This window comes from Saccostrea echinata, unplaced genomic scaffold (assembly GCF_033153115.1).
Source record: "Saccostrea echinata isolate AGI-Se365-2 ecotype Australia unplaced genomic scaffold, CSIRO_AGI_Sech_v1 ptg000047l, whole genome shotgun sequence".
Classification (NCBI taxonomy): domain Eukaryota; kingdom Metazoa; phylum Mollusca; class Bivalvia; order Ostreida; family Ostreidae; genus Saccostrea; species Saccostrea echinata.
Window position 1 is genome coordinate 9,811,676 of NW_026889796.1, and position 27,763 is coordinate 9,839,438.

The window sequence follows — 27,763 nt, forward strand, 5'->3', positions numbered from 1 at the left end:
TCACATCTATTCATATGTCGACCCGATATATCCAAGTGAACTTGAATTAAAAGACACAACAGAGTCTGTCACATCTGTTTCATATTTTGATGTTTTACAATTTTTAATCTTAGGCAGTCTAATCACAGATAAGTTGATGTCTCAAAGATTTCAACAACCTCATTAAAATTCAGTATTCATAAATTTATGGCTGTTGTAATGACCTTGTTAGCAAAATAACCTATCATTGGGTCGTATTTTGGCAGACTAATTTCATACAAATTATTAGGCCTATGTTTTACACTAAATTTGACTACGGGATGTTCCGTCTTCTTGATAAATATTATACATAGGGCTCACAGTTGGTGTGACATGTAAACGGGGATGCTTACTCCTCCTAGGCACCTGATTTCACCTCTTGTATTTCCGAGGGTCGGTGTTTTTGCCCTATTCACAGATATGCATTCTTTGTCGATTTTTTGAGTTTTTGTTTTTTTTTAATGTCTTTTTGAAATCAAATAGCTTTAAAAGCTAGAATTTTGATTTCTTTATGAATATTTGGTCTATGGTAATAGCTCTGCTTTTATTTTCAAAGACTAAATCTTTATGAAACAAATTAGTCATTGTCTCCGACATTACGATTTTTCATACACCAGGGAGGTGGTAAAGTGTTAAGTTGACGTCCAAAATTTATCAAGTTGATTTTTAAGAGAAATTTACTGGAAATATACCTTTTTGAAATATATATCTTTTTATATATTTTTCTACATTCCTACATTTAAATCATTTTTTAACAAGGATTGACCGATTTTAGAGGAGATTATTTTTAAAGTAGTCCATAAATTTGTAAAATTGTACCGTTTCAATCATACCTTACTTCTCCAAAGGATATAATACATTAAGGGGACTTTTATTCCTTCTTCTAAGTAAAATTCCATTCAAAGCTTAAGGTTGTCTCTACCTTTAACACTCCGCTAGCTAATTGTAAGTTTCTTAAAACTCTTTTGTGCAGCGATATCACTGTACGTTAAGCCTATAAACACTAACATTTTATGTTTACTTTATATCTACGAAACATATAAAATAAAAATATGTCATTATACCTTTATCATGATTTATATGTTTAAATGTGTCCCCATTCTGATGTATATTACTTTAATAACTATAATCAAAAGATATTATATATTTAAAACACGAAAAGTTATAAATAATGACAAGAAATGCAGTTTTTGCTATCAATGCTTTAATGATTCATCACAGAAACATAAGGCAGAAAACCTTTTTGCTTACATCATACACATTTTCAACTTTTTGGTCTGATCATCATCCTTGATTACTTTAAGGAACGATAATCATTGTCCAAATTTGTACCAAGCAACAGAGGCCCATGTTCTAACAGAAGAATTGTGATAAGGACCATTCAGGTTACTGGTTTGACAGTCTGCAAACCACCACCCTGATTTCCTTTCTACGGCTCAGGATTTCCCTCATATGTCGTTGTCTTGATCTTTTGTGGAAAATCTCCGCCCATTATGAGGTCTCAGACTATCTCCTTCAATAAACTTTACTTGTTATTTCACCATCCCCTGTATAACTGTGATAAAGTTTTATTTCCTTGTCTTGACCTCATTATTGTTTTTGCTTGATATTGTACCCTTTTACACAGCTTCAGTGGAATTTCCAACATTATATTGCAAATTTAAACAACATTTTTACTTTGTTTTTGGTACTAAAGAAAATTACTTACCTGCAGAACCAATGTAGTAGCCACTTATTCTCAACTTGTATTTCTTGGATTTGCTTTCCACAGAAAACGTTGAATACTTGGCGAATGCCTTTTTGCCTGAGAAATTTTGAAGGTCCACTCTTAGTTCTTGTTGTTCTCTCGTGGTGATTAAATGAATGGCTTCATCCATAAAAGGGACATGTTATGGAATAGAAAAGAGTCATAAACTAGTATATTTTGTACAGACGGAGGATATTAACGACAGTGTAAACCAATAATCAAACCTAAAAATATATTCAATAAAGTTTTAGTTTATTTCATGTCAAAAACATTTCAATATCTTTTGTATAGAAATTAGAATTGGTTTACTTAAAGTATGGTGACTTAAAGAGGAAGAAGGTATGACCAACATAATATTTTTTTTTTTACTGCACTCCACTCTATCGTCTTCAAAATAATTTTTATACATTCTCACACATGTCTGAATAGAATTCTTTGGGTTGCGCAAGGTATACATGTATACTTAAAGTCAACGTATATTTATAGACATATAAAATACACTTTTATCTGCAAATCTATATTGATTTCGGAAAATTATGATATTGGAGCGGGGTGGGTGGATGGTTATAATCTCATATTGAGAATTTTTCATTAGATATGGCCATTTCTTAACAATGTCTACTTGCACTCGTACATAAAATTTGTTATCCTTTATCTCCTGCTCTTAAGGTTTTCGAGATGATCTCTCTGTATTTTATCATAAATACCTTACCAATATTCTCCTTCAATTTTTCCAAATCCTTCTTTGTAGGACTTCCAAGGTCTGTAAAAAATCGACTGATTCATCAATCCTCTTTGAACAACATATTTACAGAAAACTAAACTGTAAAAAGGCTCAAAGCGAATGCAATTTCTTTGGTTAACATTTGTTTTGTTGCTGAAATACAATGTATGATAAAATTTAACTGCGAATTCAATGATGAAATAAAATTTTGAATACGAAATCTATTTAGAGAGTCATGCTCATAATAACACATGTACAGTGACAAATGATCTCAAAAAATTATACTGTCCATCCCCCGCCATCCGTTGTCATGTCACAGAAGGTCGAAGTCTTTGTCTTCATATCAGGATAAATCGAATAGACGCCATCTTTTCCCCTTGTACTTGGTATGAATTTCAGAATTGATGCACAGTCTCTCTGGTTTCGAATTCCTAGCTCTATTAATAAAAACAACATATTTCATAAGAAATTGCATTAAAAAAAATTTTATATAGACAATCCAAAAGCTTTCTACATTTGTTCTTGTGATGTTTGTGGAAATTATCTTTATATCGATCCAATCCGATTTGGTACACAAGTTAGAGACTGTTTGAAATATCTCAGCTGAAAGACATAAACATCAGTGTAAAATCAATAAAGGGATAGTCCTCTCTATTAAATAGAGACAAACAATCACATAAGAGGACAGTTTTTATATTTCGCAGGCACTAGCAGTTGTATATGTATCTAAAAACTTCCTAAAACACCCCTACTATATACCGGTATTAATTACTGAATAATTTGGCAAATATTATAAGTACGTATACTAACTCTGATACTTGTTGAAGTGTCTCCCTGTAAGTCTGTAGTGAGACAGAAGAGAAATGTCCACAGAGACTGGAATGTCCACTTTGACTGATGTGTTCAGGTGTTTCCAGTTCCAGGGATTTAAATTCAGTAGAGATTCAACATTTCCTGAAATAATTATCATCAGTAAATAAATGGTATCTCGATATTTAACGAATGCAATTTATTGCATAGCTGTTGATTTTGAATAATGCGAGAAGTGAGGAATTTTGACAATTTTTAATGGTAATAAGGGTTTCACAATACAGGTCCAATGTACCTACCTTTGAATTGGGAATACGGAGCAATACAAACAATGGCCGTATATTTATGAAAGAAACTAGTCGTATATATACGTTATTTTATTAAAATTCAATGTAACACGATATTTTTGTTTCGTGACAATGTATGTCGATAATTGCATGTCTCATATTTAAAGGCTGGTAAAATATATGACTGTCTAGCATGGGATATCACATGAAAAAAAAGCTGATAAGACTACATGTTAATACAAATAACCGACCATTTAATAGTGATTTTAAAAGTGTACTTCTTCCAATTTCAGTCGTGCAGTGGTAGAGCGTCTGCTCTAGAGTAAGGAGTTGATCCTTACGTCGCGAGTTCGAATCCCACTGTTGGACGTGGAGACTGGTCCTTCGGATGAGACTGTATAATCCGAGATCCCGTGTCGCAGTAGGTGCTGGCACGAAAAGATCCCTCACTGCTCAATGGCCCTTAGTGCCTAGCATAGGTCAAAATTTGTAGCTCTCCACCGGCAAGTAATGGCGTCTCCATATGAGTGAAAAATTCTCGAGAGGGACGTTAAACAACAATCAAACAAACAAAAACCTTCCAGTTTCAAATCTTATATTATGATAGGTCCTTAGTAAGTGATACTAAACATATTATATAATTTGTTCTTTACATGTATTTCTCGTTCTCAAACATTTTAAAATATATTTTATCCATTTTTAAAGTCAAATAAGACTTAGTGGAAAGTTCTTTTAAACAGCTATTATACGCTTCAAAGAAATCCATATTTCAATTATTAGTTTCTCTTTATCATCAAGTCTCATTTAAGCTTCATAGGCAAGTAATTGGGGAATCATTTAACCAGTTTCTCCATTTATGCATGTGTAGGGAAAGAAAGCTTACCTGTATTGTTGTCTGTATGTTTCTTAACAAAATGTGTCCTTGTTGATCTTACTAAAAACAAAGCATATTTCCTACGTATGGATTCCGATCTTTTTCGTGCCCTGTCCTAGACTTAAGATATTTGAGTGTGGATTCTATACGTTTGTTGACTACTTTTCAAAATCCAGTAATTTTTTTTTTTTTGATAATTCCAGTTTAAAAGGAATACATTGGCTGACAAGTAATAATGATTTCTACAAAACACAAAAATGTCCGAATCTACATGTATATCGAGACAATTAAAAGTGTACGAAGATATTCCTTGCGTGTAAGGATCACATCTTAGTCACACTGATTTATAGCAGTTTAACATTACTCACTGCTACAGTTTTAATCTTGTGATGTATGTATATATGAAAGTAAGGCATACATAAACAAAGAAGAATAAAGTGCAAAGAAAGAATTAAATCTGCACTATTCGATTCAAATTTAATTATGCTCTAAACAAGCTGAGCCTATAAAATGTATATAACTGTACATACACTCTACCTAGATACTTAAAGTTTTCTCAAAACTTGCACTCGAACAAACGATTTAGTTTCTGAAATACCTTTATTCTCTCAAAAGGATGAAAGAATTCTAATAAATGGTGTTTATTTGATTTAACTTGATTTTCATAATTGTTATCTTTTCAGTTTTTATTAATTAAGTAAATAAAATATCAAATATTTTTTAATAGTTTCTAGACAAACCACACGGTAAATTTAAAAACAACTGAAAACAAGATTGCAAGATTAGGCAAAAGAGGTAAAATATTGGGCAATGTAAATTTTAAAAAAGGTCAAATTTCAAATATTTTCGATTACATCTCGTTAGTCTATTTACAGTTGCCATCATCCACAAAAAAATATAAATTAAAAAAAATAATAAATAAATGGTTAAGTGATTTCAAGCGTTTACCACTTCATTTTGGAGTTAACAATAATTCTAGAAACATTATTGCGTACTTTTTTAAACGCATCAATCATTCTCGGTAAAACGCCAAAATATAGGGTATATAATATGAAAAATAATACTTTTAACCAGTCAATCAACCAACATAATTCTTTTAAAGGATATAAATTCTTTTAAAGGACATATCAGTGCATTTTAATGTAAAACGTAACGATCACGAACAGTGAAAAATCTCATAATTTGAAGAAAGAATAATTCACAAATCTGGTATCCTTATCTTTTTACAACGATTTTGATATACCCAGGCTCATTACGGAAGATTATGCTTCAAAGACTTATCGCATGATCTTTCAAAAACCGTAATTTTATGAAAAATATTATCTATAGCCTTATTTATTAAAATACTGAATACAATAAACGTTGTTGAAAGCATATTTTAAGAGATATTGAGAGTGGAAATTCACATACGGCTATATGCATATTTCAGTCGGATTTCGGCGAAATACTGCTCTGACGTCATAGGCGAAAATTCGGTGATAGAGAGATGAGAATATGCACACTATTAACGGAGTTATCAATGACAAATGCAGCTAAAAATGCCGAAAAATTAATTCCTTATATGATTTTCAATTACTATAGAACCATTAATTAATTCTAAGGTATAAAGTTTTTAAGATATTTTCGTTTTTTTAGTCAAAACATTTAGAACTTGTAGCTCTACCATTACGGCAATGTCTCGTGATCGGGAAATTATTTTTCAAGATCACTATCCTTTAAAAAAACATACGAAGACTTGCATAAATTAATATTATATACAAAACAAAGAATAACAAAGTTATATAATGTTTAATTTGTGAATCAAATAAGTAAATAGCTAATATTAAGCGCCCTTTGTTTTTGAAATTTGACCTTTGACCCCGCGCATGCGCACACTGCGTAGGGCAGACCTACAACAGAGAAGCGAAGCGAATCACAGCGTGAAGTAATCGGATTATGTAAACAAATTTAGCCATGAGTTTATATTACAAGTCGTTGCCGGGGGCGCCTCAACAACACTACAAGGAAAAACTTTCCAAACTTGGGATCAAAAAACTGTCATTTGATCCGTTCATTGACGAATGTGAAAATTGGGTTGACGATGTTACAAAATGGCCGGACGTTCAGTTTGGGGAAATTTACTGTTATCTTATAGACAGCCCAGGACAGTTTACACGTGAGACTTTAAAAGCATACAGATCATTGGAAGCCTATAATTACTTTCATAGTGGCTGGGTGCATACAGTGTTTTATTCTACTCTGGGCAGTAATAAGTCCTTCCTCAAGGCGAAAGTCAACAGATCACAAGCTGTGACCGACAAGCCACACGAAGCATGGGTGTGTGTGGAGAAAGACTGCACCATTCTAAATGCCCACTGCACATGTATGGCCGGGTAAGAATGTTTTTATTGTTAGAGCCTAGGGAATTAAGCACATGTTAATAAGTGAACGATTTTAGCTGGTGAGCAGGGCATTGATACCTAATGTGTGATTCTCAAAACTGACTTTTCCATGTTTTTATTTCGAGGCACAAATTCACCCTGAAAATATCAGATTTTAAATTTACACACATATCATTATTATTTACACCTTGTTGAAGAAAAGATAGATTCAAATTAAATACAAGGAACTGCTTCTGTACAGGATTTGAGCTGCAGTCAGAATGTAAACAGATCACCATAGACTGTCAAAATGCCTCAAATGAAAACAGACTTAAGTCAAATTAGAATTCATTTTAAATGAGAAAAATATTTTCATCATGTGTTTTTTACTGAATATTATTCATAAATTAGCTACTAATGTATAGCGTGTGTGTTAAACGAAAGATTCATTTTCTTGATTTGGTTTTGTTTACATAATATACATGTATAGATCTATAGACCCACATGTGGTTTACAAGTCTTATCAAGAATATTTTTTTTAGATTGGGAGAGGTATGTTCCCATGTTGCTGCCATCCTTTTCAAAGTCGAGGCAAGTGTACGATTGGGATACAATAAAGTTGCCTGCACTTCAATGCCATGTACATGGAACCAAAACTTTACCAAAAAGGTACCTTAAACAAGAAGTTGTAAAATGAGTTTAGCATTTCGAATTATTATTAGAACAAAATTTTGTTTTAATCATGGATACTGGTTTGAATATTTTACAAATTTGCTAGATAAGTAAAAAGAATAGTAGGTATTTTTTCTGTTTACCAGTATATTATCAGATATATGTATATTAAATAATAATGAAACTCTTATATAAATAAAAAGAAAACTACTATTAGTAAGAACATTATAAAAATTTCAGTTGATACATTTTTTGTAAATTTTTAGGTGGAGGCTGTCCCACTGTATGAGATAAGCTTTGAGAAACCAAAGAAAACCAACTTTCACCTTCCATCCTCTCCAGCACCACAACGTGCAGGCATTGCATTTGAAAACACAGCCTCATTTCTGCAGAAGTTGAGAGAGACCAACCCAACAGCTGTGATCTTTACTGTGACTGAACCCCGTCCAAATCCCCCTACACCAAAACCATCCCTGCCAGTTGTACTTACATCTCTCTACAACCCAGAGTATACCAAACTCTCAGATACAGAACTAGCTACCAAGTGTGATGACATTCTCCAAAACATTACCATCAACCAAGAGGAGTCCATCAACGTTGAGGAACTAACCCGAAATCAGAGCTTGTCTACAAAGTGGTATAAATACCGGGAAGGCCGCCTCACAGCATCAAACTTTTATGACATTTGCCACACTAATGTACAGAGACCGAGTGTTTCTTTGATAAAAAGAATCATGCAGTATTTTCCAAACATTGACACTCCAGCAATTAAGTGGGGGAAATCAAATGAGGAAACGGCACTAAAAGAATATACAGAATTGATGCTACAACACAACGAAGCATTCTCGACAAGACAGAGTGGCCTAGTACTCAACCCTGATTATCCCACACTTGGAGCCAGTCCAGATGCTGTGACAGACTGTCCATGTTATGGGAAAGGACTGGTTGAAATTAAATGCCCATTCAAATACAAGAACACTCATCCTTGTTCTGTTAAAGACCCAGGGTTCTACCTTAAACCGCATGCTCCAAGAGCTACAGGAAAGCAGTGCAACAACCAACTTGCCATAACCTCGAAACATTTTTATCAAGTTCAAGGGCAAATGGCAGTGTGCAACGTAGACTTTTGTGATTTTGTTTGTTGGACCACAAGTGGAATTCATGTTGAGCGTATTAAGCGAGATGAACATTTCTTTAGTGAGAATGTGCTTCCATTGTTAAAGGATTTCTTTTTGTTTGCTGTCTTACCTGAACTATTAACTCGCAAAATCAGAGAAGTGAACAACAATGTGCCTCAAGACAATACCGTTTGTATCTGTGGAAAGCCAGAGACTTTCGATGATATGATTGCATGTGATTCAGGACATTGTAAAGTGGAATGGTACCATTTCAAGTGTGTGGGACTTAAATCTACCCCACAGGGTTTGTGGAGTTGCCTACCTTGCAGAAAGATGCCCCCAACCAAGAAAAACAGACAGTGACCAAACTTTACTTAATGAACATGAACATGAACATTCAATATGATGATAACTTGTTCAGTTCTTATGAAGTTGTGACAATGCTTTTGTTTCCATTATCCACCAAACTTTACTCATGAACATTCAATATGATGATATATTGATATGTCATTTTTTTTGCTAAAAGTTGTGACAATGCTTTTGTTTCCATTGTTATCTTGTTTACTATGCTACCATAAAACTTGCATTAAAGAACTTTAAAAAAACATAGATTTTAATTTATTTCTTGTTCATGATATAATTCTTGTTAAAAAAAAAAAAGAAGAAGAGGAAATCCAATCTGTTCAAGTGATTTTTTGAATTATACTCTTACATTTTCATTAAAATCAGGGGTCCATTTTAAAAAAGAACTAACGACTAAGACCAAAATTTAATTCTGCTTATTACTTTCTAATTTAAATTGATGTGACAATGGTTTTAATCTTTTAAAAATGAATTTAACATGATATTTTTATGCTAGAAATTTTAAAGAGAATCATTGATTTTGCAAAATTTTACAATTAACGAAAGTTTTTGGTCTTAGTCCTAAGTTCTTTTGTAAAACAGGCCCCAGATCCTTTGAACCAGTCCCATAGATTGCTAAAAAATGTTTCAGATCTAAAATTTTGACATGATTTTATTGATATTATTTTAATAGGTACATTCATTAAATTGGTGCAATCACAATACAACTTCAATGGAAATATATAACATAAAAACTTGCCATTGAATTTTACTGATATATCATGCTCAGATGGTTAGTTCATGGGGATCTAATACACCTGAAACAACCTTGACATTTTAAATGAATTTTACAGTACTTTTGACATTATAATCTCAAGATTCATAGACCTAGAAATAAATAAGTCACAATTCACAAAATGGCATCATTGGTGTTGACAATGGCAGCTACAACACGCACTATCTTGTCCCCGGCTGTAATGCGAGAGTCTGACTTCCTCTTGACTAGATTTATAGGTAATGGGCCTTTGATGATCTCGAAGTCCTTCATCCTCCCAATGACACGCTCAATGTGGATCCGAGCTCTCGACATCATGCGAGACTTCTCGACATCCTCCTTTGGTAGCTGGCTTTTCCCTTTAGTGTAAACAGGCACTATGAGCTGGGCTCCTTTAAGGGCAAAATCCTCTGTCATGTTAAAGCCTCTATCAGCTAGTACAACATCTCCTGGTAAGAGTTTGTCAAGAAGCCCGGATTCACATGTGATTTGTCTGTCACTTACTCGTCCTCCCCAACATGTAGACAGGAAAGTCACACAACCTGTAGGACTCACACCCACGAGAATCTTAATGGTGTTGTGCCTCTTGTAGTTAGAGTAGGTCTGTGCTCTTGCCTTTAAATTTCACGGCCTGTCAATAAATATCTCCGTACAATCAATCACACACTTGACCCTCCTGAATACTTCATTCTGAAAGATTTCGGGTAACTGACACACATCCGTTTCTGGCCAACGCACAAGACCTCCCAAAGTAGAATAAAGGGCATCTAACCATGCATGAAATATGTTGGTCACTGATGACTGGCTTATGTTGAACCGGTAGGCTAAGTCCGCCATGGCAAGGTTCCTTCGTAATTTAACAAGAGTCAGGAGAAGTTCATCCTCTTTTGGAAGTTTAGTTCTCTTTCTGTTCACTTTTGATGAGGTTTCATGGAACACTGCATTTAGGGTACTGAAGTTTGGAAATCCTGTATAAAACTTTGTTTTCCTGTCATCACACTTAATGTTCTTGAAACTTATGGTCTTTTTGTTTATCTCTTCCATTAACAGTCTATTCTCTTCCTCTTGGTGCTGAAGTTTGGCTTTCAGGGCTTTTAGCTCTTCTTCCTGTTCACAACAGATGTCTTGAAGTTTTTCCTGGTCTTGTTTCAGTTCCTTGATTGTCTTTGCATTATCGTCACACACACTTTTCAAATACTGGTTTGTAATTATGAGGCTTGTCATCACTGGAAGTGTTATATCAGTCTGCACTTCTGAATCACTCAGATGTACCACAGGTGTCTGTGTTGAGGTCCCCATCACACACACAGGAGGATCTTCCTTGCTCAGAGTAAGGAGGGCCTGGGCAGACTCATTCCTGGCTTTATTCTCCTTCCTCTCCACAAGCCTTTGGTGTCGCTGAACTTTCTCCTGGAGTACGCCCTCATGGATGGGTCGATGGCAAAATATGGAGGGCACATAATCTGGGTTTGTTGGCTCTCTGGAAGGCTGTCCTACAAATTATTTAAACACATGAAGTAAAAATAATAAAAAAGCTTTATCAGGACATAACTTACAATTTTAAAAAGATTTTTTTGGGCCTATGTCATGCACAAATATCTGAAATAACAATACTCGGCCTGGAAAGAATATTACAGAATTGAATAATCTGTTAATAGCATCGAAATACACAAGCCAGCATCGTTCTCTTATAAATTTACTCTTGTTGAACTAAATGGCACTTTTGTTCCTTTTCACAACTGGTCAGAAGTATCTCTCTTAAAGACTTCTGTAGTCGTTTAAGCAGTCATTTATGGGCGCAGTTACTTTTTATCAATGAATATTGTAATGGTTGAATAGTGAAGATAAATCTTACAAATTATAATTTTCTTTTTAATGTCATCGTATCTCACTTTACATACCGCTTATGAAATGCTTGGAGCAAATTCGGGAATGGTCGGAGGGCTCCCAATCTTCCCGCTTAATGGCCGAAACCCACTTAACTCTCAGGTGTTCATCCTTTGGTATACGAAAGAACTTCAAATTTACACCAGCCGTTTGTCTACTTTTACAACCAAATGCACAACAATGAGCCGGCATTGCACTGGGATTCAAGCATAAAACACCATCACTTGTTCAAAAATCACTGTCATGTACGTAAACAATCAATATGGCGGTTTTACAGGTAAACGCTATTGTTGAAAGGTAAGCGACCTTGCCCTACGCTGTAGTGCGCATGCCCACGCGCAAGGCATTATGGGATACTTTTTTAAAAATAGAAAGGGCGCCTAATAAGGTGAATACATGTGATAAGATGACAAATCAAATTGCATTGTTATGGCGAGTTTCTTCTTCTTCGCTGCGTCTTCCTCACTATCGTCGCTGCTATTTTTACAATGTTAACAGATTTTTCAGATTTAATTCAAACATATAAGGTTGAATATTCAATTTTATATCGATAAAATAAGTGATTTGGTTGTCCACAACGCAGAAAATTCAGGTTGTATCGCTTATATTTTAGTAAGATTAATGAAGAGCTGATCAGCCATTGTCGCCTTTGACGTCACAGGGTCACGTGAATGAAAGAAATTCAACCGTACATTTTTACCCATATTGTTTGAAATATGGCCTAACAGACCCCTGTAAGAAGATTCTGAAATTAGACAGCCGACCTGAGTTTGTGCATTATTTAAAAATAACCAATTGATCTATTGCAAACTTGTGTGAGGCTGTTTATAAAGTCAATCTTTTGTACTAAAATTTAGTTAAATATTTGATACCGGTATATTTGAGTAAAATATTATGTAAAATAGAACATATATAGCCCAGGAGTTGAAAATTTACATGTAAATATGGCAAACGTTAAAACCTCTTTAAAGAAAATGTATAATTCAATTTTTACAAAAAATCATCAGAATAATGGAATGGAACTCAGATTAAAATATGTCAAAATGAGGAAATTTGAATCGGCGGTTTCAGATATTTTGGCGATTTTAAATAAATCAAATAAAAAAATGTAAAGATTCAGTAGATGACGTCACTATATTTGACCTTTGACCTCTTACTATGACCTTAACCTTTATTGAAAAAAAAGAATGGAGACTCCTTATAAATATTTCCAAATATCAGGTGTCTTCTAAAAATGGATCAAAAATTACTTTCCATTTAATAACAGACAGTCATATGGCATGTTGATGGCATAAACGCGATCCAAAAATTACTTTCCATTTAATAACAGACAGTCATATGGCATGTTGATGGCATAAACACGATCCAAAAATGTAGGCTTCCGAATGATAAATATATAGGATTCTCTAATTTTTCTTCAAAATATGGTAAAAACATGTCACAGCTCATTATTTTTCTTACAAGGATCCTTGACTATTGAAATTATAGTGATTGAGCCTTTAAACCTCTCTCTCTCTCTCTCTCTCTCTCTCATATTACTAAAGGAATTGAAATAACATTGCAATAATCATTCAATTAACCGTTTGATCTCTTTTTGAAAAACTGTTATGATTATGTATTATGAGGGTTTATAAATGACAAATTATTAAATATCAATCTAATTTCTATGTATTTGTTCTATTGATTTTCGGTCTTGTTTGACATCTGTAGTTGAAGGTTAATTGTTTCTATTTGATGTTTAGAAAGGGCATTTTTGCACATAGTAGCAATATCTAATCCTTGACATTTCTTTCCTGTCTCACGATATCAATGTCATTTACTCATACATATTTTCAACTTTATGGTTAGATCTTAGGATTGTGTTCTTTGAATTTGTTATGCTTAGCTCTACCTAATTTCAGTATTGTAAATTAATGTCATACAGATCCCCCCTGTTCATGCAACTTTCTTATCCTTAAGTTAATTGGCTGGACAGTACGAAAGTGGGCGGAGTTGTCAAAGATTAGATGTGTGTGAGATTGTACGAAAATTCTTTGTTAAATTCAGTGTGTTCTAAATTGTATTTGTGAAATTAATATTTTTGGACTTACAATAAATTCATAACTTTAAAACCGTTTTTGTCATTTGGCTACGATATTACAAAACATGAAACTATTTTATAGATTATTTCAAGGTTATTGAATTGTAGTTTAAAAGTCGGAATTTGCCCCATTGAAAATTAGTATTTTGTTTAAAATCAAATTCACGTATAAACAGGCAAAATAGATGTATTTTTGTCCTTCTCTTAATAATACTTGATACAAGTTCAAATTTTGGGTCTGATCATCATTTTTGCATACTTCAAGGAAGCGTTTTCGTTTCCAAAGTGCTCTCAGTGAACACTCCGATCTGTTTTGGTTGGAGATTTGAGATATGGTCCGTTCAGGTCACAGTAATCACATTCTCCAAACCACCATGCAGCTTTTCTATCAATAGCAAATGCATTCTTTCAAGAATCGTTGTCTGAATCCTTCGTAGAGAATGGTCTCCCATTATGATAGGCTAAGCTATTTCCTAAAATAAAATCAATTTATATCGTTCTTTACATGTTTTGCTCTTGTTGCAATTTCAATAAGTATTAATAATTACTTTTATATCCTTCTTCCTCTTACCTCAGTATGTTAAGATATTTGTTTCTTGTGCAATTTTACATCATATGAATAGTGCATGTTTTTTAGGGTAACAGTTGAAATTGACACCACAAGGAAAACCATTGTTTTCAGCTTCTGTTTTTCTCAGTACGAAAACTTCGAAAAAAGGTCGTCGAATCTCTTTTTGAAGCTTTCTTATTGAAAAAAACAGAAGCGGAAAGTTTGAAAGCTGTTCAAAACGTAAACTTTTTTTTACTGACATCATTTGTCCAATAAGATATAAGTATAATAAAAAAAAGAATGCATTAATAAATAAGTATTGTTTGTTTGATACTCAGATTGTTTTCAATCAACCTCTATATCGGACGTAAGCTTTGATTAACGTCAAAATTTCGGCTTCTTTTAAACGCACGACTGAAGTTTTGAGAGATCTAAGGCGAACCGTATGCGCATAATTTACACGCTTGTGACATAATAGTTGTGTTACCCATTGTCAAGTATGTTGCTAATACTTAAGGTAACATTACGAATTGTTAAATGCGTCTAAACGAATTTAGTATTTAACATGAAAATGCAATAATGAAAAAGAATGTTTGCTTACATGTATGTTAATGTGCAACAGCAGACGTCAATCTTTTAAGAAATTCATTGTTTAATTTCTAGTATAAAAGACTTTTGTCATTTTATCCTTACAGGTAGTTTACGTGGGTAGGTTTCAACAAATGTTTTCTTTAAGAAATGATCCAAGAGCTTAAATTCAGTAAACATGGAAATTTTCCTTCTCGGTGTATGAGTTATGGTGGCTAAAAATCGGAATAAACGAAAAAATGATTTATGAATGTGAAGAAAAAGCCTGACAAACTTTCTAGAACAGACAGACAGACTACCGAATGACTGCCGAAAAGATAGTTATTTATTTATTTTTTTAGGCTACATTTTGTGGAGATTTCTATATAATTTACATAACAGGTAACTTTTTTTATTTCCTACCTAACCAGTTATCTCTTTCCACTTTCCCAAAAATGTCTATGTAAGATTTCCAAATCTATAAAAATCTACTAATCTGTCCATTTTCTGTTGAATGAGCTATATTGTATATTTTGTTAATATTTATCTTCATGGAGGAAAGGCAAATATTTCATACACATACTTTCTTTTTTTTTCATAATTACAGGTTTGTTGACAAAAATCCTGTTTAAATGTGATCTGTTTAGTAATTTATCCATCTTAAAGTAGCATAATTTTTCTGCTTTTCTTTGTATGTTATTTCATATATAGATATACATTCCTTTATTTAACAGTAAGTTCCACAATAAATCACGCACACAAACATACATCAATTATTAAACGATTCCCTTCGTGTCAAGTGGGTGATTTTCTCATCATAATGTACATGAAGCAACAAATTCATGTTCAAAACCTTTTTTATAAAATTTCCGAGAAAAGATTAAAGGTAATCATGTAATCATATATTTTAAAAAAAACTTTTTTCAGACATAAATCTGTATGATTTCAAATTTCGACATGTTTTAACGTCACTGCAAACATCTGTCTCAAATTATTTTACTGAAAATGTTAAATTGGGTCGAAGTTTTGGAATGAAATTCTTTGCCAATACATATCATTTACATAGACAACTTCTTGACATAGATCTTAAAATGAAATGAAGTGTTCTAAACGTTTGGGGTCAATAAATTCCATTCTTAATACGCGCTGTGTGGTGTGAAATAATGGATGTGAATGGATAAAATAAAATTATGGAATGTAATGGGATAACTTGGTATTTTTTTACGCAAGACAGATATACACGTATAACTACACAGTCAACTAAGAGACACAATCAATGAAATTCATTGATTTACATGTTTCTGCTGGTGGTTATCAGACTGAGTGTTACCTACATATTTACAATAAAAAAATTTTCGGAGAATATTTAACAAAATGAAATATTAATAAATACATCTACCATAAATCTATTTTGTAAATTTAGTTACAAAATAAAAACAAAACTCAGAAATTTCTTACTATCCATCCACCTCCGTCAGTCGTCATGTCACAGTACACAAATTTCTTTGTCTTCATATCCGGATAAATGGTGTAGACACCATTTTTTCCTTTTGCGTTGGGTGTGAATTTTAAATCTGATGCACAATCTCTTTGCTTTTGAAGTTCTGTTTTGAAGATTACATATTACATGCATAGTTATATTTTAATTCTATATTAAAACATATTGATTCTAAAAATATATTAATACTAAATGAGATTAAAATCCTTTTAGTAATGCATCAAAGTAAATTTTCATGGAGGATATGTATTAACAGTTCTCTAAAAAATTACAACAATTTTCACGATAGAAGCTTATCTGAGCCTTTTTGCTATTGGAAATTTGCACTAACTCTGATACTTGTTGAAGTGTCTCCCTGTAAGTCTGTAGTGAGACAGAAGAGAAATGTCCACAGAGACTGGAGTGTCCACTTTGACGGATGTGTTCAGGTGTTTCCAGTTCCAGGGAGTCAACAGAAGTAGAGACTCAACATTTCTTGATATAAATATCACACAAAAAAATGATAGATGAAATCTTTATATTAAAATATGCATTATAGGGTGTGTTTTTTTTTGTATCCGGTTGAGAGGTTTTATGTAACATTTTAAAGCTTACAATGGTAAGAACGATTTCAGAATACCAACCTTTTCGGGTAGGAATGCGGTGCAATACAACCAATAGTTGTAATGTGTAGAAAGAAACATAATACAACGTAAATATTTTGCATGTGAACCATGTTACTTGTCTGAACGTATTTCATCGTTTATTTAAAAGATATTTTATATATATACTTTCTTTATCACAATTAAAATGTAACTTAGTACTTTGATTTCGTGACAACGTGTGTGGTACAGTGTGATAATTGCATGTTTCAAAGTTATATAAGATACCAGTTAGAGTGGTTCCAAATATTTGAAAGTCTATGGTCTGGTAAGAATAATCACAGAAGAAATTTTGAATACACCGTAGCAAAAGTGTACTTTACATTGAATAAGCATATTTTACTATTATATGATTAAAATACTTTACCGATTTGAGATTAACCCATCTTTTGCAGTTAGAGTCTCTTAAACATACCTTTCAACACTTGAATGTTTTAATTCAAAGTATTGTTTTTTACAGAGTGTGGATTTTTCAGAGTGTTTGGAGCTAGTCAATCTGTAGTCTAAGCTGAAGTCTACAAATTCACACATTCTCCAAAAACATAAGTCAGTCTTTTAATGGATCTCTGACTTTGTTATTTGCTAAAAATTATTCTTATATATATATATATATATATATATATATATATATATATATATATATATATATATATATATATATATATATAAATGCGAAAATCCATACTTTTTTCATATGCCCCTCCCTTTTTCTAAAAATTCTTTCATCCACTTCCGATATCCATAGTAAAAGCACCTGAGGGTTGTGTAAACAGTTTCTTTAATACTTACATGTAGTGCTATAAGTCTGGCTACATCTATAAAGACAGAGAAACCTTATATGCTGTTGATAAATTTCCTTAATTGAGTCGGGAAAAAAATGGAACACATAGCTCAAGTAGTTCAAAGGATTCTAAAGCGCGCTTGGACCTGATGAACGTCTCCTTCACTTGATCAGATGACAATAGTATTGTGGAGATAAATGAAAACACGAAACAAATGTTCAGTTTTCTTACACTTCAAAAAATTTAACATAAAAATGAAATTCGAAGGATATAAAACGTACTGAATATGTACAATAAGAAAAAAATATATGATTTTGGTAATTTTGAATGGATCAGTAATACTAGTATCTCAAGATAAGATTTAAATTGAATATGTCCGGCTAGTCGCTGTATCATCAAACACATGGGCAAGAAAACAGATAAAGGTTATGTGTTGTGTCCATTTCAGTGCAATTGTTTCTTTTTCCCTGAGATTCTGAAAGTATTTATGAAATATGAAGATATCGAACAATTCCCTTTCATTATAATTATCCCAAACAACATCCCCATATTCTAAGACTGGTCTAATAAATGATATTTATATTTTTTTATTAATGCATCTCGACAAAGAAACTGTTTTAACATTCGTAGAACATTTAAACGTTTACATGCTTTTTCATACGTAATTTGTATGTGAGATTTCCAGTTGGCATCACACTGAAAATTTAGTCCTAAATATATGTGATTGTAAAAAGAAAATGTGATTGGTCCCGAATTTTTATTATAGATCTAGATCATTTGGATGAGCTGTATCTGTTCTTTACAAAATAATCCTTTTCTTTTAAAATATTGATATAATTGATTTTGTTCAAGGAGATTTTTTTTTGCTGGACAAGTAGGTAGATTATATGTTTATCTTTTATCACTACATTCATAATATTGGGAATTCAAACATCATTAAGTATCTATTGACAAGGCTAATACCATAAACAAATTCTTTTCAGATATCTCTTGCATTAGTAATGAACTTGATTTACCACCCCAGGGACCAGCCCCCCCCCCCCTTTCACCATAAGGAAACATTTAGAATTAAAGATAACGAAGTACTAGTCCAGTTACAAATCATTAATATATGTAAGCCATCAGATCCTGATGGTGTTTCACCTCGAATTTTAAAACATACTGCACAATCAATCTACAAGCCTCTGACAAAATTATTTAACATATCACTTAACAATGGTACACTTTCTAACATTTGGAAAATTACCCAGGTTACACCTGTTTAAAATAAAGGAAATGCAGATGATGTCAATAACTATAGACCAATATCAGTAACATCTGTTGTTTGCAAATTATTAGAAAAAAGATATTGTCAAGCATCTACACAACTATATATTTGAAAATAATATACTATCTAAATTCCAGTTTGCTTTTCAAACAGGTGACTCAACCACTAACCAGTTGGTGGAAATCTACAATACTATTATATCCAATCTTGATAAAGGCCGGGATGTAAGATTTGTGTTTTGTGATATTTCTAAAGCCTTTGATAGGGTCTGGCATTAAGGAATCATATTTAAATTGCGGGAAATTGGAATATCAGATCAAATTTTAAACTGGGTTAAAAATTACCTAGTGAACAGAAAACAAAGGGTGGTCCTTGATGGTTATGTATCAGCTTTTGGATCAACTAGTTCAGGTGTCCCTCAAGGATCTGTTCTAGGACCTTTCTTATTCTTATTATGTATTGATGATTTTTCTTAAAATTAAACAAATAATGTTCGACTATTTGCTGATGATACTTCACTCAACATTATTTTTGACAATGATATAGTCAGTGCTGCAAACTCATTGACAAATGACTTAGAGAAGTTGGATCAGTGGTCAAAACAATGGATAGTTGACTTTAACCCCAAGAAAACAGTGAATGTAAATTTTTCCAGAAAAAAAATATTTATCATCCCAATGTTAAATTTGGCGTAAATGGCCCAATGATTGAATCATTTAACAATCACATACATTTACGACTAAATTTTCAGTGTGATGTCAACTGGAAATCTCACATACAAATTACATATGAAAAAGCATGTAAACGCTGAAATGTTCTACGAATGTTAAAACAGTATCTTTGTCGAGATGCGTTAATAGAAATATATATGTCATTTATTAGACCAGTCTTAGAATATGGGGATGTTGTTTGGGATAATTATAATGAAAGGGAAACATCTTTATTGGAAGAAGGTCAAATTACTGCTGCAAGAATTATTACAGGAATGAGACTGAACTCACCAAGAACACTTTTATATGATGACCTGGTGTGGAATACATTATCTCACAGAAGGAAAGTACATAAATTAATATTATTTTACAAGATAGTGTATGGGATAGCACCACAATACCTTCAAGATCAACTAAAACCTTGTATTCCACCTCACACCCCTTATTCCTTAAGAAACAATGATGGTCGTACTTTTCTTATTTCTCAAACTAGGACCACATCATATATGAATAGTTATTTCCCATCTACAATTAAACTATGGAATAATTTTATTACCATATCATAAATTTACCAACTCTATCTTCCTCACTAATGCCATTAAAAAGGCACATTACAGAACTTCCAATAAGGTTTTTAATCATGGAAATCGTAGTCAAAATATTGTATATTGTCAATTAAGAAATAATGCTAGTAGTTTAAATGCTGTTTTACAGAAAGATTATATAAGTGAAAGTTCCAAATGTGAAAACTATGGTTTTCATACTGAAAATGCATATCATTTTTTCTTAGAGTGTCCATGTTATGTCGAGCAAAGAAATGCTCTTTTTAATTGTGTATCTAGTATAGACCTGCAACATCCTGTATCTCTAAATCTATTGTTATTTGGAGATAGTAATATTCCTTATGCAAAAAATATGAAATTGCTTGATTGTGTTCATAAATATATTTCACAAACTAAGAGGTTTCATAAATGATGTAAAATTATGAAATACTTGTTTCTTGTTTAAATCAAATACACATTCATTGTATTTTATATAAATTGCCGTAATTCCCATTTTTCAGTTTTTCTCTCATTTTTACATATACGGTATTCACTTGATTTTTTTCCCACGCTTATTTTTTTCTCCTAAATTCCATTCAATTTTGTGTTACTTAACTACACTTATTGGTGATATGAACCTGTATTTATATGTAGTAATATGTATATTTTAATTAACCTTGTACCTGTGGAGAGGGCTTATATAGGCTATGCCTGCTGCCCAATCCAGTTATGTATTTATTACATAATAAAATATGTTCAAAACATCATTATGTATCTTTGCGTTTTTACTTGCATACCTATAGCACATTATAATTAAATAGATCTAGAAACTCAATCTCCAACAGACTTCAGTGACCGATTTTGTTACGAAAAAAAAAAACAACAACAAACAACATTTTCGATATGTAATCTATTTGTGATATTTTCAATTCTAAATATATCAAAAATTTCACAGATCAACGACTCTAAAACAAACCAAAAAATTACTAACAGTCTCTCATATTCATAACATTTCATTTAAGTCCAAAGAACTTTAAAATGCGAGTTTTTAGGCCTCTTCTCTTTGTATTCCTGAATTCCTGAAGAAGAAAAAAATCAAAACTGTTTTTTGAAAAAAGAAAAATATGAATATGTTTATGAAAAGACGGTTATATCTAATTAAAGCTTTTTGAAAACAAAGTTATAATTCTTTCATCAATGAAAATTATAAAGATACCTTTTCTGCAAAACGAGCCTGATCTGTAACATAATCATGATTATCCTGCAAACTGCGCATGCTCGAGCAAAGGTTCGGAATAGACACAATTTCATTTGGCACGTCACTCTGAAAAAGATGAAATAGCATTTTTTTTTTAAAATCCTGAGAAAAAAGTAAAACAAATATATTTTGTGTGTCGTCTCTCTCAGGGGATGTATTAAAAAATAATAATGGTGTTTACCTGTGGACTGTCTCTGAAGGAATCGACATTAAATAAGAACAACTTCCGGGGAACAAACGTTTCATCACAATCATGATTTGTAGCTGTCATCCGTCCTTCAAACTTGAAATTCTTTAAATATGAATTTAAAGAGGAGGTTGAAAACAAAGAGGAAAACACATGAAAGCTTATTCGAATACATGTATCTTTAAAGTATTCCTACAATTTACCTTTGATTTCTCCTGGGTTTCTTTTTGTCCCTGGTCTGGTTTCAATTCGAAACTTTTGGCCTAAAGAAAGAAATATTTTCCTCAAGTGGTCAGGTAAAACTAGACAATAAACTCTAAATATTTGCAAGAGTTGATATCAAACTTACTTTTGAATTTTTCTCGAATTCTTTCTGCAGCTTTTCTTTCGCCATTTTAATCATCTTATTGATGTATTCCTAGATAAAAAAAAATTCAAACTACAGTAGAATAATTTAAATTCCTAGCGTCCAATTACTTGTTTGTAGATTTGCTGCAAATGTACTAGTCTAGTTCTTTGGGACGTTATTTCGTGGGCGAATTATTACGGTATGAAGGATATTACATTTAACAATATTTCAATAGTAGTTAAGGTCATAAATGTGCGTGTAATATCCATGAAATAAATTCACAAAAATTGAGATTCACAAAATCATATTTCACAATACATCTGGTTAAATTTGTAATCTCTCTCTCTCTCTCTCTCTCTCTCTCTCTCTCTCTCTCTCTCTGTGAATTTTTCTCAGTGAGAGAGAGAGAGAGAGAGAGGATGCATGTGTGTGTTTTGTGTGTGTGAAGCATTATCTCCACAACGAATTTTTTTGATTATTATTTTCGGTGTCAGTAGTCAAGGACATAATGCGTTAAGTGTATAATATCTACTTACTCTTGCTATTTCCTTTCGCAGCTTTTCATTTGCAGAAATCATGATTTCTTCGACATACTTCTAGAGAAAGATAAGGAATTCGCCTGATTCATGTGGATAATTTACAAAATCTTCAAACTCTTATTTCTTTAACAACTTTTTAGAAATATTTCCCTTAATATTACCATAGTCTAAAATAAATTTACTGCTATTTAATCGGTTTCAGTGAAGACACCGAGCATTTAACCTTTCAAATTACAAAACATCTATATCTAACCATACCTTTATGAGGCGATGCTGTTTCTTCTTCTCCACTACCTGGAAAAAATAAATAAAAGTAAAATGAAATAAATGTTAACATGTTAAGTGAAATATTCGTACACAACATGTGTATATCACATGAGAAAAAAAAAACACTTTTATGCATAAGTAAGTCTTGTGTACTTACCGCAAGTTCTCTGTGGAGTGCTTCCATCATTTCTACTTTTCTGATCATATCTCCTCGAATTTGGGTCATATAATTGGTCCTTTCGGCTACTGTTTTCTATTATAGAAGAACAATTTGCATAGAGGAAGGATTTAAAACAGACGTGATATTTCTTTCCTTTGAAACATGTTTATTGCTTTCTATTTATAGTCTTAAATTAATAGTTCAGTTCTACATTATCAAACAAGGTGATATTCACCTTAAGTTGAAAACCAGATCTTTTTGACATCGTAGAAATATCTTAGCATTGCTTCGCACTTTTTTCCGAAAGTGTACATTAATTATTGAGCACTGCGTACCTTGAGCTCTCTATGGACAGCTTCTATAATCTTTTTCTTTCGCATCATGTCGGACTGACTTTGTCGCATCTCGGTTAACTTTCTGGTGACTATGTCCTAAAATAAGTATATATGTATATTTTACATGTAGAATTAAATGCTTTTAATTTACTACTTATAATAAAGGTAAATTTTAATTATCTTGATAATTAATTATATTAATAATGCACATTTATGATTTAGCACTATGTACCTTAAGCTCTCTATGGACAACTTCCATTATCTCACTCTTTTGCATCATGGCGGACTGAATTTGTCGCAATTCGCTTGACTTTCTGATTGCTGCATCCTAAAATAATTAATATTTGTTTGCATTTTAAAATCCCACGCATTTAATTTAATGTTTATTAATTGAACATTTATTATTGAGCACTACGTACCTTTAACTCTCTATGGATAGCGTCCATTATCTCACTCTTTCGCATCATGTCGGATTGAATTTGTCGCAGTTCGCTTGACTTTCTGGAGACTGTGTCCTTAAATAAGTATATAATTGTTGCATTTTTAAAGTAACATGCATTAAATTTAATGCTTATCAAATGTAAATTGATTACTGAGTACGACGTACCTTGAGCTCTCTATGGACAGCTTCCATTGTATATTTCTTTCGCATCATGTTACACTGTATTTGTCGCATCTCGGTCAACTTTCTTGTGCCTGTGTCCTAAAATCAGTAGAATTTTTTTTTACATTTAAAATCACATGCTTTAATTACTGATTCTTAAATGTATATCAATTATTGGTCACTACCTACCTTGAGCTCCCTATGTACAGCTTCCATTATCTCACTCTTTCGCATCATGTCGGACTGAATTTGTCGTATCTCGGTTAACTTTCTGATGACTATAACCTAAAATACGTATATATATATTTTATATTTAAAATTACATGCTTTTAATTCACTACTTAATAAAGGTAAATTAAATATTGAGCTCTAAGTACCTTAAGCTCTTTATGGACGGCTTTCATTATCTCTTTCTTTCGCGTCATGACGGACTGAATTTGTCGCAATTCGCTTGACTTTCTGGTGGCTGCATCCTAAAATAATTAAGGACGTTCGATCCTGAGCTTTTGAGCAGATTTTGGTCTGGAGCTTTATTTCTAAAATTCTGCATTATTTTTAAGTTCTAACATTAAATCTGGATTTTACAATGCAAATTATACTATATCCAATAAAAAACGCGATTAAATTCCATTCAATTAGGATTAAGCCAGGAACTATATTTTGTGGCGGAAGATTTTTTTAGAAGAAAATGATCATTTTTTTCCCTTTTGAAATATATACAGTACTGTTAAGTTTAGATTCCTATTTTTCCATGCTGGTTGCACACAGAGCTATTTTGTGCATTGATATGTTTAATGCTGGTTCTAAATTATTAATTTAAATCAGTTTTGGTGAATTCTATCATCATATTGTGACAAATATAGAAAATATATTCTGAAACTCCAGGAAAAAATTGAGCCAATTTTATCACAAAATTAACAGTTTTTTAGTAATATCTAAAAAATAACATCATAGACCTCCACTTTTGATTTTCTTTTCTGAATATATAAGATAACTCTGATCAATCTACTTAAATTCAGCAAAAGTTTAAGACTTTAAAATATTTTTCTTGCTTGTTAAATTTTTAATGCCCGAAAAATGACATTTTGTGAGTGCAGAAAGGTCAAATAATTGATTATGCGAAGCAATTTGAAAATTTTTCTTTGTCACAATATTAATGTGTCTTTTTTAAAAGAGAATAATAGCATACTTTGTCCCATGATTTATTTGGAAAAAAAAATATTGGAGGGAAAACGTCGAAGATGTTATTTTTGATTAAGACACAAATTCAGTGCAAAAAGGTCATTTTAAATGTACTGTAGCGCCAAAAGAAGCATTTTGACCCCCATTTTTTGTTTTGATTTTTAATTAAGCTATGTGTGTACAAGCTAAAAATATACTTAACCAAAAAAGTTTAAGACTTTAAATATCAGGATCCAACGTCGTTAAATATTTGCTTGCATTTTAAAGTTATATGCTTTATTAATTGTACATTTATTATTGAGTACTACGTACCTTTAGCTCTCTATGGATAGCGTCCATTATCTCACTCTTTCGCATCATGTCGGACTGACTTTGTCGCATCTCGGTTAACTTTCTGGTGACTGTGTCCTAAAATAAGTATATATTTTTTTTTAAATTTTAAAATTACGTTTTCAATTTAATGTTGATTAAGAGTTCATAAATTATTAAGCACAACGTACCTTAAGCTCTCTATGGACAGCTTCCATTATTTCACTCTTTCGCATCATGTCGGCATGTCTCTTTCGCATCTCCTTTGACTTTTTCTTTATTGTCTTCTAGAATAAGTAGAGAAGTATATTTGTTACATTTTTTGTACATGAAATTTGCATATAATTAGTTATTCATAATTCTGAACAATTAATAATTCAGTTAATTCAAGGAATAGCCCATGTTATAACTGTTTGGACGAATTCAGCTGGAAATGAGAGGGGCTTATCAATATACACGAATTATATATACGCTACATGCATGAGTCCTCAACATTAAATAACTCATTTCTTTCATCCAGTGTTGAGGCATGAGAGGTATAATAATGCTATTCCTTGTTTTTTTTTTTTTTTTTTTTTTTTTTTTTTTTTTTTTTTTATATACTTACAATCATTTCATGGTGAACTTTGCTCATAATGCCTCTCAAAATCTTCTTTCTTTCTTTTTCTTCTAACTCAATTGCCTTGAACAAATAATTATATACAATTTTTTTTTTTAAAAAATGGGAGAAGCGATTACATGTATATTGCGAATTAATTGTCTAACCTATCATTAAATACATTTTTTGCTTCCTTGTTAATCCGAAATAAAGATGTTTGAAACAAAATTAATATGTATGTCATAAATTATACAAATCACGTGTGAGCATAATAAATCTCAGATATATTACTTCCAAACTACAGTATTTGTTTACTTGCATTTTCCATTGGTGAAATAATAAAACTCGGTCATGTCCAATCAAAACTTTCGGAAATATAATGCATACATTTGTATTTTGTTATAGGCCTAGGGTAGCTAATGAATGCAATGTTGTCATTAAAAATATCATGTATTCAGTATTCCTGTATTATTATGCTTATATACCTGTTCAGGTGTTTTTTGAAGCAGAATAAACATAACATGTCAAGTGAACTATGTTTTATATTTTTTTTATTATATATCATTACATCCCATGAGCAATATATCATAAATAGTAAAGGCTACATAATGGTCAGACATTGTCCCCAATAAATATGTTAAGTATACCTCCAGTCTTTCTTGTCTCTCTACTTCCTCAGCCCAATTATATGAAAACTTTAAAATTTCCAGTTTGGTCTCCTGAAATAAGACACAAAAAAACATAGACCATAATTTATGCACAAAGCACGTTTTTATTTTTTCAGGAAAATGTGACAGCAAAAGATTACGTAAATATCGATAGCAAACATAAACTAAACTCTTTTGGTATGTACTTACTCCCTTGTCACTGAAATCCAGTATTTCACTGTAGTCCATATTTCTGTAAAAGAAATTGTAAAATAGTTTTCTCTTATCACCGACAGTTGTAACTCAAAAAATTAAGACAATTAAGAAAATATTACCAAGCTGTAATTCACAGACTTGCCTTTCTTTCTGCTTAGTTTCTTTGTTTATGGTGATGATTATGACGTCAAGTACGTCAAATAGCTATGACGTCACAATCACATTTCGTTCAGAACAAAAGAGCGGTATTGATAATTTTTCCCCGTGTATTTTTTTTTATACAATTTGTTATTTATTATATTTCAACAAATGTATCTCACGTCTGAGTGCCCATTCTTCTTTCACGTAAATGATACTCTTAATTTAATAATTTAATTAATTGATTGAAAAATAAATGATTGCTTAGTTTGATGTTGCTTCTTGAAGTAAAAAAAAATATCTTACAAAATCAAAATTTTGATAAAAACACGACTATGGGTATAAAAAATATGTATGATTTATTTTACAATAATAGCACTTTACTCGAAAGTTCAACCCCAGGTTGGGGCTGAAATGGGTATCTTTATACAAGTGAATTTCTCTGTGCTTTCTATATATATATATATATATATATATATATATATATATATATATATATATATATATATATATATATATCGGATGTTATGCAAGGTATGCAAAGTATACAGAGCTTGAGAAATAAATGCTAATAAACGTATAATGATGACAATGAAATTCACTTTCAGAGTATTTTTTTTTTTGGAGGGGGGGGGGGGTGTTGTTGTTGTACAGTCGTATTTGCTTTACGTGTAGTGCGTTTGACTTCTCGTTGATAATTTCTATAGTTCTACCGTGGGTTGT

The 27,763-nt window shown here is 32.0% G+C and overlaps 2 protein-coding genes and 2 pseudogenes across 2 annotated transcripts; 1 reads left to right on the plus strand and 3 right to left on the minus strand.

Moving 5' to 3' along the window:
- Nucleotides 1–1,282: 1,282 nt before the first annotated feature.
- LOC133202958 (ficolin-2-like) lies at nt 1,283–3,459 on the minus strand (annotated as a pseudogene).
- Nucleotides 3,460–6,413: 2,954 nt separating this feature from the next.
- LOC133202959 (uncharacterized) lies at nt 6,414–9,135 on the plus strand. The gene is made up of 3 exons (XM_061338812.1): nt 6,414–6,832; nt 7,363–7,489; nt 7,759–9,135. The coding sequence occupies exons 1-3, from the start codon at nt 6,414–6,416 to the stop codon at nt 8,971–8,973; spliced, it is 1,761 nt and encodes a 586-aa protein (XP_061194796.1). The 3' UTR covers nt 8,974–9,135.
- A 727-nt stretch (nt 9,136–9,862) lies between these two features.
- LOC133202960 (uncharacterized) lies at nt 9,863–11,806 on the minus strand. Its single transcript, XM_061338813.1, has 3 exons — nt 11,629–11,806; nt 10,445–11,220; nt 9,863–10,342 (listed from the first exon to the last, which is right to left on the minus strand). Exons 1-3 carry the CDS (start codon nt 11,804–11,806, stop codon nt 9,863–9,865), a joined length of 1,434 nt encoding a protein of 477 aa, XP_061194797.1.
- Nucleotides 11,807–14,102: 2,296 nt separating this feature from the next.
- The window catches only part of LOC133202961 (tenascin-like), a 50,831-nt pseudogene continuing 37,170 nt past the window's right edge, over nt 14,103–27,763 (minus strand).

What these genes read in the sequence shown, in the direction of transcription:
- LOC133202959 (XM_061338812.1), top strand. Translation starts at nt 6,414, where the DNA reads ATGAGTTTATATTACAAGTCGTTGCCGGGGGCGCCTCAACAACACTAC. An exon ending in CACTGCACATGTATGGCCGG is followed by an intron (nt 6,833 to 7,362) that starts GTAAGAATGTTT and finishes TATTTTTTTTAG; the next exon opens with ATTGGGAGAGGTATGTTCCC. An exon ending in ACCAAAACTTTACCAAAAAG is followed by an intron (nt 7,490 to 7,758) that starts GTACCTTAAACA and finishes GTAAATTTTTAG; the next exon opens with GTGGAGGCTGTCCCACTGTA.
- LOC133202960 (XM_061338813.1), bottom strand. Translation starts at nt 11,806, where the DNA reads ATGCCGGCTCATTGTTGTGCATTTGGTTGTAAAAGTAGACAAACGGCT. An exon ending in CTCCAAGCATTTCATAAGCG is followed by an intron (nt 11,221 to 11,628) that starts GTATGTAAAGTG and finishes AATAATTTGTAG; the next exon opens with GACAGCCTTCCAGAGAGCCA. An exon ending in TGCGTTGGCCAGAAACGGAT is followed by an intron (nt 10,343 to 10,444) that starts GTGTGTCAGTTA and finishes TGAAATTTAAAG; the next exon opens with GCAAGAGCACAGACCTACTC.